The 13,493-nt window shown below is 36.1% G+C and overlaps 1 protein-coding gene across 4 annotated transcripts in view; it reads left to right on the top strand.

Moving 5' to 3' along the window:
- DMD (dystrophin) overlaps window positions 1-13,493 on the top strand; it is a 1,176,878-nt gene that overhangs the window by 796,341 nt on the left and 367,044 nt on the right. For all 4 annotated transcript variants that reach the window (XM_063343608.1, XM_063343591.1, XM_063343600.1 and 1 more), the window contains 2 exons: window positions 133-234; window positions 6,055-6,163. In XM_063343608.1, the coding sequence (XP_063199678.1) occupies window positions 133-234; window positions 6,055-6,163 (211 nt within the window). The remainder of the gene's footprint in view (window positions 1-132; window positions 235-6,054; window positions 6,164-13,493) is intronic.

Raw genomic sequence — 13,493 nt, 5'->3', positions numbered from 1 at the left:
GCTGCTACTGTTTTCCCAGAAACCCAGTCCTGAGTAGAAACTAATCTACAGCCTCCAGTGGAGCTTTAGGACTTTTCAGTATTATTGCTTATGCTACAGTTAATCTACACTGCATGTATTTTTATTTTTCAGGAAACTGAAGCAGCAGTGCAGGCTAAACAGCCGAATGTGGAAGAGGTTTTGTCTAAAGGGTGTCATTTATATAAGGAAAAACCAGCCACTCATCCAGTAAAGGTAATGAAGCAACCTTTAGCAATATCCATTACAGTGTAATGGGTTATGCTTCCCCTGTTGTACACTTGTCCTTGATGTGCTCTGTTTAAAATCAATGAAAGAACTTGGCAAATGACATTTGTTCTGTTCTGTGACGGCATAGCCAGGAAAAATGTCATGTTCCCAGCTAGAAAATTTTTGCATGTTGTGATGGGAATGTTGTTTTTGACAATTAAGGTTGTTCTACCTATTCAAGAGTAATCCACGCTGAAAGCAAACGTAATTCTTGCTGCCTAATTAATGGCATCACATAACATATTTTTGAACTCCCTTATTTTGAATTTCGCTTTCAGAAACTTCGTCAATTAAAAAAAATGAACATATTTTCTAGAAAAGGTAAGAGTCAGGCCACAAAGAGGCCCCTTTCCTTTAAAGTTTTTCCATTGTGAAGGAAAGAAGACATGGCAATATAGAACTTTCCCAGTCACTTTCTGTGAGAAAATTAATGTAGAATCATAAGAATGACTGACTTGATTCTGTTTTGGAGCAGAGAATATATTGTTAAGAAGGCTAATGCCTCCCAACAGTTCTCTTCTAGAAAAATGTACTATAGAATCCTTTTCCTCAGCATAGAAGTCAGTCTGAAGGGGATATTTTACACTCAGTTTCCTAAAGACTATGTAGACCTTCATTAAGACCAGAGTATCATTTACTATCCTGTAGAATCTTGAAGAAGAAAATCACCAGCAAGCAGCCTCCCATGTGTGGTTCAGCTACTTTTGGAGGGGGAGACCAAGCTAATAAGGTCACTACCATATCAACCAGAGCTTGACCTGGTTTCTGGTTTTATAACTACTAATAAAAGTGTCTGTGAACGTGATGATTAAGAGCTCCCAGAAACTGTAATAGTGGCTTATTGATTACACTAAGTATTGCAATTGCTTCTGACTGGGCAGAGATAGTAAACTTTCTGTTTGTATTTAGAGCTTTTCCAAACCTACAGCACTCAATACCCTCATTTTACAGAAAAAGGTTTCCTCACAAAGTTAGGATGTCTGTGGGTGACCTCTGTAGTGAATTTCTTGTTTTTCCATCTCTATTTAGTCACTGTACTTGGAGTATTATTTTTCCTCCAAAATTTCCTCTAAATTGCTTATAAATCCCACAGCAGATCTCCATTCACAGAAGCACATGAATGCACTTATCTCCGCTTTAGAAATTAATACATATTTAAGAACAGTGTGGTTTCTTTTCTTCTTTCCTGAACAGAAGTTATTTTCCCCTTTGTTATCTATGCTTTTTTTTTGATGATCAGTTCTCCTGAACAGTGATAAAACACTAAAAGAGGTGACTTAAAAGTAGCGTGCTAATGAGAATAGGCAGAAATAAAGCTTTTGACTCTGTGTTGGGTATTTTCCTTGGCTAATACAGCACTGTTCTTCTTGGGAATTGAAACATGTCATCTGCACTCTGAATGGATGATGGAACAAAAATCACTCTGCAATAACTGCATTTACTCGTTTCGTATGACTTCAGCTGTATTCTTAAGGGTTCTTACTCCCTATCTTAACAATCAGAGCACTTGAAACAACAAAAAAATAGAGGTTTGGGCTTTCTCAATTTCTGTAATTGCATATAAAGAATTGCAGAATGAATGCTGGCATTTCCAAGGAGAAGAAATAGTACTTGCTTTACATACCACTGATATAAGTATAAACGGTATGAAATGATTGTGTTTAGGCCAAACTTCTGACATAGAAATGTACTCTGTGTCTGTTTCTTTTAAGTGTTCACATCAAAGACACTGAAAACTGCCAATTTCTACCAGATTTACTGGAACAAGATAACTCTTTAAATAAAGATTATGATGTTCCTTGAGTTGTAGCTTTGACAATGATATTATAAAATATGTCTGTAAGGAAATTAGTATCTACTTGTAGAGTAGTAGTATTTAATTTCTATCCCCTCTTTAATTGCATTTTACTTTTTTTAAATTACATTCTGTAGTTCAGTTAATTGAAAGACCTGTGAAGTTAATTTCTGGTTCACTGTCTGTCTTGTACAATAAGTCATAAAACAGTGAATATATACTGTCAGGACTGTTGAATTGCTTCTTGGTAATGTAGGTTTTCTTAAGTTTCCACCCATTTATACTGAGTTGGTCTCCTGTCATTGTTCTTCATGAGTAACTTCCATCACTGTCTGCTGTTTAAATATTCCAATATAGACTTTTCAGCAAACATCATAGTCATTTTCCACACAAAAGGTATTTTGCGGAAGCAAAAATAATTTGTACTCAGATTAAGGTGTTTTTGAAAAGCTAGTATCAAGGTTACAAAGTTAAGTACTCAAAATTTTAGAAAATTCTTGAATTAAAGCTGCTGTGGTTGCTTTTGTTTAGGTTGCCTAATTCAGTACAGGATCTGGATAGCACTCACAATGCAAGCAGCAATTCAATACCTCGACTCATACTCCTTGTTTAGTTTATGGCACAGAAAAAAAGATAAAATTACATGGCCTCTTTAAAAGCATTAATTACTTATATAGCCTTGCTTGACAACTTTGTAGATGGTTTAGTTCTCTGAGGCACCCTTGTTTTAGCTTTCTTTTTTTTCTCTCAGATTTCCTAATTCACCACAAATCTTCCCATTCTTTTCAATAAATGAGGTAGAAGTCCTATACACTCATTTACACCACAAGCCTCTCCTGTGCTGGAAAGCAGTATGTGTCAGAATTAAAGATATTGGTGCAATTATGTTTATTGTATCTGAATTAATGTTCACAGTGAATGTTATTCTGGCATTTCCTAATGTTTAGCTGTTTATCTTTGCAATGCTTATGATATACTCTCATTACAGTGTTTGGAATGTAAATTAAATCACATGGATTTATATTGACACATACTGAATCTTATCGCATAGTTATGTCACTGAAATAAGTATATTTTCACCCCTTCACTAAGCATACTAAAAGTGCTTATACTGGAATTTTGCAATGCCGGACTGTAAAAATATTTTTGTTGGCAAATGAAATCCTAGTATATGCTGATTCAAGAGTCAAGAATGGGATGAGGCATGTGATCCTTTAAGAGCTAGCACTTTAATAATCAGACCTATTCACTTTTATAAAATGGATTTCATGCTTTTGAAATGCATTTCTGTAAAGCTTTTGCAGGTGGGGGAGGGAGAGGTTACTGCTGGTGATAGTAGTAATAGAAGGAATGTAAGTCCCAATCTCACAATGAACAGCACTTAAACAGAACAGTTTATTCAGGAAAGGATTTCTGTGGCAGTGGAAGAGCTGTAGTTCCCTTGTCATAGCACTCAATTTCTCCTTTCCCATGTCAGGTGGGAGAGTAAGTAGCGAGGAACTCATTTTCATTGTCCTCAGTCTTGCATTTAAAAGACTACATCATTTATCTCTAAATACTCCGATCTAGTTTTAGTGCTGTCAGTGAGATTAGTTCATGTATAAATGTTAACCTCACTTAAATTGCACCCGTGGTGACATTTAAAGGGAATCGATAAATCAATAAAAGCAAAAAATAATTTTGCTGTTCCTACTTGTCACCAAAGCTCTGGAGTTGCAATTACAGCAAAATTGTTGTGCTCAAAGAAGTTAATATTTTAATGCATGCATGCTAATTTGTTGCAGATGCAAGATTGGATCAAACTGTAATTCTGACAGAGGAGTTTGGTGCTAGGTACTCTCTTATTAGTGGCGTAGATGTTGCCTCAGACAACCCTCTCTAATCTGTGGTGGGCATGTTTTATATATTGTCATTGCTGGAAAGAAATCTCTGGCTCACATCCACATGAATGATTAAGCAGCTACTCATAGTAAGGACCAATATTATATTTATAACATCCCTATCTCCTTCCTGAGTTACTGTGACTATATTGTAAAATGAAGTCAGACTTTGATAGTGTAATGTCTCCAGCTTTTGTTTTTAAGGGCTCTCCGCACTCTCTGCTACTATTGAATTAATAGATTTTGGAACGGTCCTTTGCCTTTTTAGCTCTGGAAGTAGATTTTGCCATAAAATGTTTCCAAAGTGTGTGTTGCTGTGTGTCCGTAATTCACACAAAAATAAAACATATGTATGATTGTGAATTATCATATGACAAGTTGCATTTATCATGCATACCTGATTGCTGTTTTTGCCTAGTTCTCATGGTCTAGTGTCAAGGAGAATCTCTCATGTTCCTGACTTTTGATTTTATTTTTAATGCAGTTTTTAAGGTGCTCTTAAAGATAAAAAGTTATTTTACTCCCTGATGCAGAATTTTATCCTCTCTCTCCTGCCCTATCAAAAGGCATTTACACAAAAAGCTGTCCAGAGTTTATATCAGGTAATATTCTGGCCTCCTTTGGTGACAGATACAAAAGAACTTTGCAAGTTTAGAGTACTTATAGCAAAGCTTAAGGAAAATTCTAGAAATGCTCCCCTGACACATCAGAATATAAAATTGTGCTACCTCAGTGTCTGTGGGTGTGCGCAAGTGTGTGTGTGTGTATGTGTGCACACGCTGCAATTTAATGAGTATTGTTCCCTGTCCCTCTCCTATTGACCCCTGTCCTCTTAGACTCTAGGTAATTAAAGTACCTTTCTTAATAGGCATCCCATTTCCATCACAGCCGGAGTGTGATTCAGACAATATATCTAATCGTGAATTGGACACAAGAATACTAAAAGCATTCCTGAGTGGCATTGGTACGCTGTGCTGTTTTTTGTAGCAGGCAATCAGGGAGCAGTTTAAAAAAGAAATATAGTTTTCATTTTAAGAATTTAGAGATGCCAGCATAGAATTAGCAATGCTTCATCCTTCTTTACAGTCCTTAAAGCAAGGAAGAAACGGGGGTAGAAACAACATTTTCAAGTTTAAATGCTTCTCAGGGTTATCCGAGGACTGATGTAATTCACATTCCAGACTTTCACTTAAGTTTTGTTTAAAAGTAACAGTTTAGCCATTACCAGACAGGACTGCATGCACACAAACTGAAGTTTGTGAGTCCCTGAAGACTCCGAAGACTTTCTTTTTACCTTTTTTTTTTTTTTTTTAAATAGGTGGAAGAATGTGTTCTGCATTTGATATTACAAATTGCAGAGGTTTTATTGGCAAGTGTTTTTTAATACATAATTCACTACTCTATTTTAATTTAAAAAATTAGCATCTCAGGTTCGTGGTGATAAACACCACCACCACCACCTCTCTACAGTATGTTAAACAAAAAGTCATCTCATGTTCCCTAAAAAGGTGTACAGGCCTGTTGACCAGGGAGCAGGGCAGACCAATGCTCCCTGGGAGCTGGCAGTGGTGGGTACTCCCCACTGAGCTGCAGGACAGGGTCTCACCAGCCAAACTTCCTCCTGCCACCTTCAGCCAAGAAGCAGGGCAGGCCAGGGGGCTGCCCCTTGGCGGGGGTCAGGACAAGTCCTGGTGAGGGGAACCAGAGTCAATCACAGCCCCAGTTGGCTGGGTATGGTCATGGGCATGGGAGTGGGCTAAGGTTGATCCCGGAAGTCAATCTGTGGTCAGGGTCAGGCAACTGTGCTGGCTCTAAGTTAGCTCTGAGCTTCAGCAGCCAAACTCTGAGAAGGAAAGATGCTTTCAAGACTCTGACAGTATGAAGCTCTTTTGCAACCCAACTGGGAAGGATTTTACTTGTTTCTCTCTCCCATCAGTGAAAATTAGTTGCTGTTTCTGCCTTTCTGTTGTGTTTGGTTTTTTTAAAATTCAGGTAGTCCATCAGATGGAAAATAAAAGGTTATTTTATTTTACATTTATTTACATTAATTTATGTATTATAAATTTAATATATTTTTATTTTCTATTCTAGAAAAAATTAGAAGACTTGAATGCTGACTGGAAGGCAATAAACCACTTAATTCAGCAACTAAAGGAAAAGCCAGCATTAGGAGCGTTTGGCGTTTTATCTTCAGGTGTCTGTAAGTCCTTCAGTCTATACGTCTTTTGAAATTAATTACAAATCACACAGTTAAAATTAAAATGGCTGGAGACTGTCTAAATTCATTCTGCATCCTTACAAATTTCAGCTTTAGCCTGTAAACAGGAGGTGTGATAATGTGGCATTCAACTTTTTTTTTATATCATTTCCTTTCTATTTTGTGTAATGTGTCCCAGAAGACAAATTAGATTATGCATTTGATGAAAAGACTGCAGCATGCTTTTCAAATTATTACTTTTTCAAAGTCTTGTTTCTTTATTCTATGAAGAGATGAAATGAGATTTTTACTTTCTACATATATTCATGGAGGAAATACTATGAAGGGAGAAGAATTACTTAAATTAAAAGATGATAATGTTACAGGTAAAGTGGATGTAAATTGGTCACATGAAATTCTGAAATTACTTTTTATGATAGGGCAATGAACTGAAACTGTTTCAAGACAAAGCTTGTGTATTGATAGAAAAAGTTTTATGACAACATAGTAAGAGTAATTCTGCAGTTAAACATTGTGATATACATCTCTGGGGGTCTTAGTTCATGAATCCACAACCAGAGACTTGATCTCCATTTAATTTAAATTATTTGGACAATATTTATATTAGATTCTTCTCATATCTCTTTGCACCTGCTGGTTTCCTGCAAGGATTACAAACTCATTTTTATCTCCTTGATAAATGGATTTTATTTCCCACTGCTTTCCTTTGAAAGGTACTGATCGATTAAGCATGGGTGGAAAAGAAATACATAATGAAAGCACTGGGTTAAATCTGAGTTTCTAAAGTCTCTAAGATTCTTTCTTTGATATTGAACTGTCTCAGTTGCTTGGATGAAGAATGTTACTCACCTGTAGAATTTGGAAAGCTGCTCAGCAGATGTGGGAGCAGAAAGAAATTCCCCCCTCATCCCCTCCCCATCACATTGCCTGTAACTCTGGCTATGATAAAGGTACAGTAGTCACCTGGGATTTGATTACTTGTAGGATATTGATTCCTCTTGCTTTTAACATGTTTTAATTGGTAGCACACAAGAAAAGCTGAAATTGGAGAATTCTCTACCTTCTACTCTCTAGGACAGCAAAGCGGAAAAGTCTTTTTACAGACAAGTAAATAATTACACCATATAGACAGAATCCAGAACATTCAATACCAGACAACAGTCCAACTTCTGTCAGAATAACATATATCAATTCAAGCAAAGCAGATGTCTTGCTTATGACATGTTGAATCTTAATAAATAGGGACGATCATTTAATTTTAGTCATTTAGAACTGCTGTAGTTCCAGTGGCAAACATTTCCACTTTCTAAAAAGGGGTAAATACCCCTAGTATTTTTTAAAACTTGTACTACAGCAGTATCTTTGCTTTACAGAATTTTGTTCTAAGACATGCTATAGAAATTCATTTAATGACATGAGGGAACCGAAGGAGGTGCATAATCATTTTTTGCTGTGCTGGGTCACTAAACTTGCCATGTCAGTTTTGTACGTCAGCAGGTTATGTCAGATTCCAGGAGGAGGGAATGTTGGTGAGTTGCATATTTGCTGTTACAAAGGAAATGGTAATAATGGAACAAGAGAGAGAAGACAGAGTAGTAGTGCAATAGTTTACTATGCTAACTCATCTTTAGCTTAAGAATTGCAAAATTACTCATTTACCTTAATTCAAGATGTAGGCTCTGACTATTAACATTTCTGAGACTCAGCAGATGGAATTATACATGCAGAAATGAAAGCGCTGGTGTTCTATAAAGGATTAAGCAGGAAGTAAGATTGATTTCCTTTCTTTTGCCAAGAGTACTTAAAATTTGAACCTGTACTTGTAGCACTAATTCATAATTTTTCTTTATTTGAGTCAGTTTACTGCAATCACATCATTACAGATGTATCGCCACAGAACTGTAGAGTTCAGAAGGGACCTGGGGAGACATCTATTGCTCTTGCTCAAAGCACAGTCAATTAACACAGGTTGCTCAGGGTCATTTCCAGTCAGGTTTTGAATATCTCCAAGGATGAAGACTCCATAACCTCTCCAGGCAACCTGTTCCAGTGTTTAACCACTCTCATAGTAAAAAAAAATATGTTTCTTCCTCTATTTAAATAGAATTTCTAGTATTTCAGTTTTTGCATAGTGCCTCTCATCCCATCACCGAGCATCACTGAAGAGTCTGGCTCTATATTCTTTACTCCGCCAATCAGATATTTATACAGATGAATGTGATCTCCCTGAGCCTTCACTTTTCCAGGCTGAGACAGCAGGTTTCTGCAAAGATAGAGAGTGGTATGTGTTACTAAAGTATTTTTATGTTTAGTTAAAAAACAAATATTTTGGAAGGACTCTGTGAAGCAGGCATTATGTCTTGTTGATAATTATTCACCTTCCGACTCTATAGGGACTTTTGTGGGCATCAGAATTTAATAATGTTGATGTCTGTGTTTGAGACCAGGGAATGAAGATGTAATTGGCTAACCTCTACTGCCCTGTCAGGGCACTAGACCTGGCACTAGACCACCACTTGGTCTAGTCAGGCTACAAGATCTCAGCCAGAGGGTCTTACTAAATATACCATCTGGTGGCTGTGATAGAGGTAAAGGACCCTGTTTATAATTATTTCTAGGTCTGTGCATTATAGTTTCTTCAGCAGCAGAAGCACTAAAAAAAAAAAGTCCTTAATATCCCACGAGTCCAGTGTGCCCTCAGGCATAATGAACAAGAACTACTTTTCCAGCTCGGAAAAATGTACTTAGCTGAAGGGTATGTCTAAAACCTTAGCAAAGATTGACTTCCAAGACAAGATGATTCAGGAAGAAAATCACAACTTGCTATCTGTACTTGACATGGTAACATGAAATTCTGTGAATGTCTCTATCCAAATACCTTGATGCATTGCTTAGCCAGCAGTTTGAAAACATTTTAAGCAGAGAGAAATGCATTTTTGGAATGTGCTTTCACAAGAGGGACAGATTTTAATATTATTGTTAGCATTCATATGACTTGTTTCGTACTGAAGTGCTACCCCACTGTATTTGCTTAATAAGTTAGGTAAAGATATAGTGCTTTGTAAACCCGTGTGAATACATTGTGGAGTAGGAGGCATTCCTGACGTTGGTCCTAAGGAAGATGTTTTCCATTATTTGCCTTCATTCAAGTAAGATGTTAAGGGAAAACTTTGGCCCCTTTCATTTAGAGTTGTGCTTGAAAATACAATTTCTTAAAAAGGATATGTGCTTATTTTCAGTCATGCTATACTTGAAGTTAGTGAAACTTTAAAAGTAACTGTGAATGAATACGGTTGAAAATACTTTGTCAACTAATTTTACATTTTGCATGTACAGCTAATAAAGCTGTGAGCAGTACATTATATTGGTACTCTTACAGTTTGTTTAACTTATTCAGTGAACAGTAGTTTGTGTACAATCAATTTCATTCTCTCCCTGAATTTTTATGCAAGTTTTGGTCTTTTTGTATGAAATGCCTACTCAAGTGAAACAGAAAAATGCATGACTGTGAAATGAAGAAAAAGTAGAGTGAGAGTTAGTGTCAATCACAATGGTGAAATTACTTTTGAAATTAAGTAGAATTTGTCCCTTTAAACTTTACAAGTTATCAGTCTTATTTTGCAGCATTGTTTGTAGCAAGTCTAAAAAAAAGATGAAGAAAAAAAAGAATTGTCTTTGTTTTACAAATTGTAGTAGAGTTAGAGATGCATTTGGCAGAAAGGCTTTATGTGTACTATTCGTTGCTGTATATTTAACACAGAGAATTTGAAGAAGGCTAATACTGTGTCACCAGAACTGATAACACTACCCATCAGCTTTAGGTATCTTTCTTCGACTGCATACAGACAAAGCTGTACTGCGCTTTCAGTATTATTTGCTTCAGTAGTAGGAGTTGGAGACTGCAAACATGGAGCCACAGTCTGGGCTTCCATGTACAGGGGAAGAAGGTTTTTCAGGATTTAGAATGTGTAAGGAGAACGGGAGAGGAGTGATGTATCAAGCTGTGTCCATTAGAAGCAAGTTGCAACATGAGAATCGTGAGCTGCAGCAACTCACCAGCTGATTTAACCAAAACAGAACTCATCACTTATTAGCCCATATATTCAGTTGGGGTGTAGAAAAACATTCACAGCAGTCACCTCCAGATTTTAGAATACCTTGAGTTTTGGGGTATGAATTGGAAGAATGGCATTTGTGAATCTGGGGAAACTAGTGACAACAGGATTTCATTTGCTCTGTCTTTGACATTTTAGTTGGAGTGCATCCTAAGGTGTGTCTCCTTCTGCTTGGGAAAGTTTAGTTTGCCTCTTATTTCTCCATGAAACAAGTCCCCACCTGGACTAGGCATGCTGCTTTGTTCTAGGCTTATGAGATCTTACAAAATAGTTCATTTAAAAAAATCACTAATGTGACTGAGTATATGAACCACTGTGGCTTAATACAGCTGAAATTCTCATATGCACTGTTTGGAATATAATATAACATAAGAAACACATACTGGTGCTACTAAAAATATTCAGTTCCTGAGACTGTAGCTTTTTGAGGAAAATTAGCAGCAAACAAAAGCATGTATGTGAAAATACATACCTTGATGAAATGAAATGAAGTTTTAAGCTAAAATCCAGTGACGTCAGAAACTGAAAGTGCTTCTGTAGTGCTAGTGTCTGTATTTTATGCATCTGGAATTTTATTTTCATATTAAATGCATAGTTGAGTGATCTATTATTCTATACTGATTAGTTCTAAGATAGAGACGTACAGATTTGGCATAGCATTATCCTACATTATGAAGACTGCCCTGTTAAATCTCTGATACAATATTTGGTTTAATATTTTCAGTGGGGATGAAGGAGTCTTTATTTTTGCAACTACAACTGTTGAAATGTATTCATTCCATGGATTTCAGAACTGGATCATGTGATGTCCAACTGTCCCTTCAAAAACAAACAAGCCATTTGTTTTTAACAGATATTAAAGAGACAATGACAAAAATGTAAGAGACAAAATGACAACAACTAGCTTTGGGCAAAAATGCACAATAGATAGTATTTTCTTTTTTGTAGTATTTCATAGCTAATGTGCTCTGAAGCAGTCATTGTTTATATATTATGCACAGTGCTTGAGTGAACACATATGCTGTAGTTCAGAACTGTTTCTTAGAATTTGCAAATGCTAGTCTTAAAAGTCTTTGTGCACTTCACTATGTGCACCTGAAAAGATAACAATATGTGTATTCAGAGGGTAAATAAAAAACAAATGTACAAATGGGATATTAGAGTGTCTGTATTGTTTATAGCAGCTGGCATAGTATAATTGAGACCAAGAATACTCAAAGTAATTCCTTGGGGAAGACTGAACAATCTAGGAACGTGTGCATCTACAGTGTTTTCAATACGAATGCAAACATGTGTTGATATTTAAAAATATATTGTACATAACATTCGGCATTTAAAAGAACTGTGCTATCAGCTATTAAAATGCTTCTGTGCGGGACATGGTAGGTATTTAATTTTGCAGAACCATTCTCCACAGAGTCAAACAGCTAAAAATCCATAGCGTGCATCTGTTGTGACAAGTAGTTCTACAATTAGAAGGCAATGCTACTGCCAGTAGTCCGTTTTAGTTAACGTTAGTTTTAGGACACCAGTAAAGAAGACTGCTCACATGAGAGCTGTAATAGAGGTAAATATTATTTCCAATAATGCCCGTGTCCAGAATTGTATAATTTCTGATACTTGTGCACGTAGAATCTAAAGGAAATGTCTATTTTTAATATTATTTATTATTCAGTGTAAGTCTTCGAAAAGTTTTACTGAAACGAAATGCAAGAGAGAAAATGAACAGGGAACAATGCAGTAGGGAAGTATCAGAAAGAATATCTTGAATTCTTGAATCAGTGGAGAGCAATAAAAGTATGCTCTTCCTCAAGTCGACTGGGCTAACAAAGGCTGCCCGCTCTCGTATAAAGTGGAATAGTAAAGGAATAGATTGTTGTCTTTACCTTTTCTTTTGGTTGCTTTTGGATGAAGGAATAAATAATGGCTTATAGAAATAATTTTAATTTTCTTGTGTTTGAGTCAATGTACTTAACAGGCTTCTGTGGTAAAGCCAACCTGAGTTGGCTCTATTATGTGTACATTGCCATCTAGCTAGTTTCCCCATTGTGTTCAGGAAAGGAGTTGCCTGATTATTCCATCTGATTTTCATTAAGAAGCTTTTTCTCTTTTAACACGTGCCACATCTAACAAATAGCAATATGGCACAAAACTGAATCTGTTACCATTTGATTGGAGATTTTTCAAGGTCAGGACCCAGTTTCACAAGAAGTTCTATTTTTCAATACAGCTGACATCAGACACAAGCTGGAGACAAACTTGTCTAATAAAGCTTTCAGATTCAATTTTCTCTGTGCATATAGCTTCAGGAATCTCTGGAGGTCATTCACAGCATGAGCTGCAACACCAACAGGGAGAAGTAATGAAAAGAGTCTAGATAAAAAGCTGACACTATGCCTTCAGAGCTGCGTGAATAAAAACATAATAAGCAAATTTATAAACGCAAATCTCTATGATTCTCAGAATTTCTATCTTGATCTTTATAGCATATCTTGATGTGAGGATTTGTTTCTGGATTATCTGACAGATGAAAAATATATGCAAAATATACCTAAGCCACAAAAGCCTGCTTTAAATAAAAAAAAGAGAAGGTTATAACTTTACATTTAACATCCTATTTTAGGGGTCTTGCAGTAGATTACTCTTTGCAAGTATGTGTAATAAACAGGTCTGACAGTGCAGTTTACAAAGGAAATGTAGAGTTTTACTTTGATTTTTCAGTTGATTAAATAAAACTCACTATGGGTTACTGCTCAGAATTTTTATTACAGCTATGATGAAATGTAAATCAGAAAGTGAGAATAGGAGTTGGCTGCTTTGCTGTTATTTAAGACAATACAGAATCTAGGTCTACTTTCTCTGTGCTATAACAAGTTGTTGAAAGTGCAGCTGTCAAGATTTATGATGTAAATAAGATTAATGTTATCATCAGTCTTTCAAAGGATTGCATTCACCTATTCCATTTTTAAAATACGATCTGGTTATTTTCTTCCGAGGAGCAGGCTTTGCAGCTTGTTTTCTTTCATTTAATCTCTTGATCAATAGTTAGTAGCAGCAGGTTATACAGGGTTCATTTTGATTAAGTCTCATGAAATGTAAATGATAGCATACTGTAGAATTCATCAGACTGTTATTGATAACCTATACCAGGTGAGAGCACAGAACTAAGTTATAGTTATAGTTGGGTCTTTTTTACA

This window comes from Chroicocephalus ridibundus, chromosome 1 (genome assembly GCF_963924245.1).
Source record: "Chroicocephalus ridibundus chromosome 1, bChrRid1.1, whole genome shotgun sequence".
NCBI lineage: Eukaryota > Metazoa > Chordata > Aves > Charadriiformes > Laridae > Chroicocephalus > Chroicocephalus ridibundus.
This window is presented reverse-complemented; position numbering and strand designations above follow the sequence as displayed.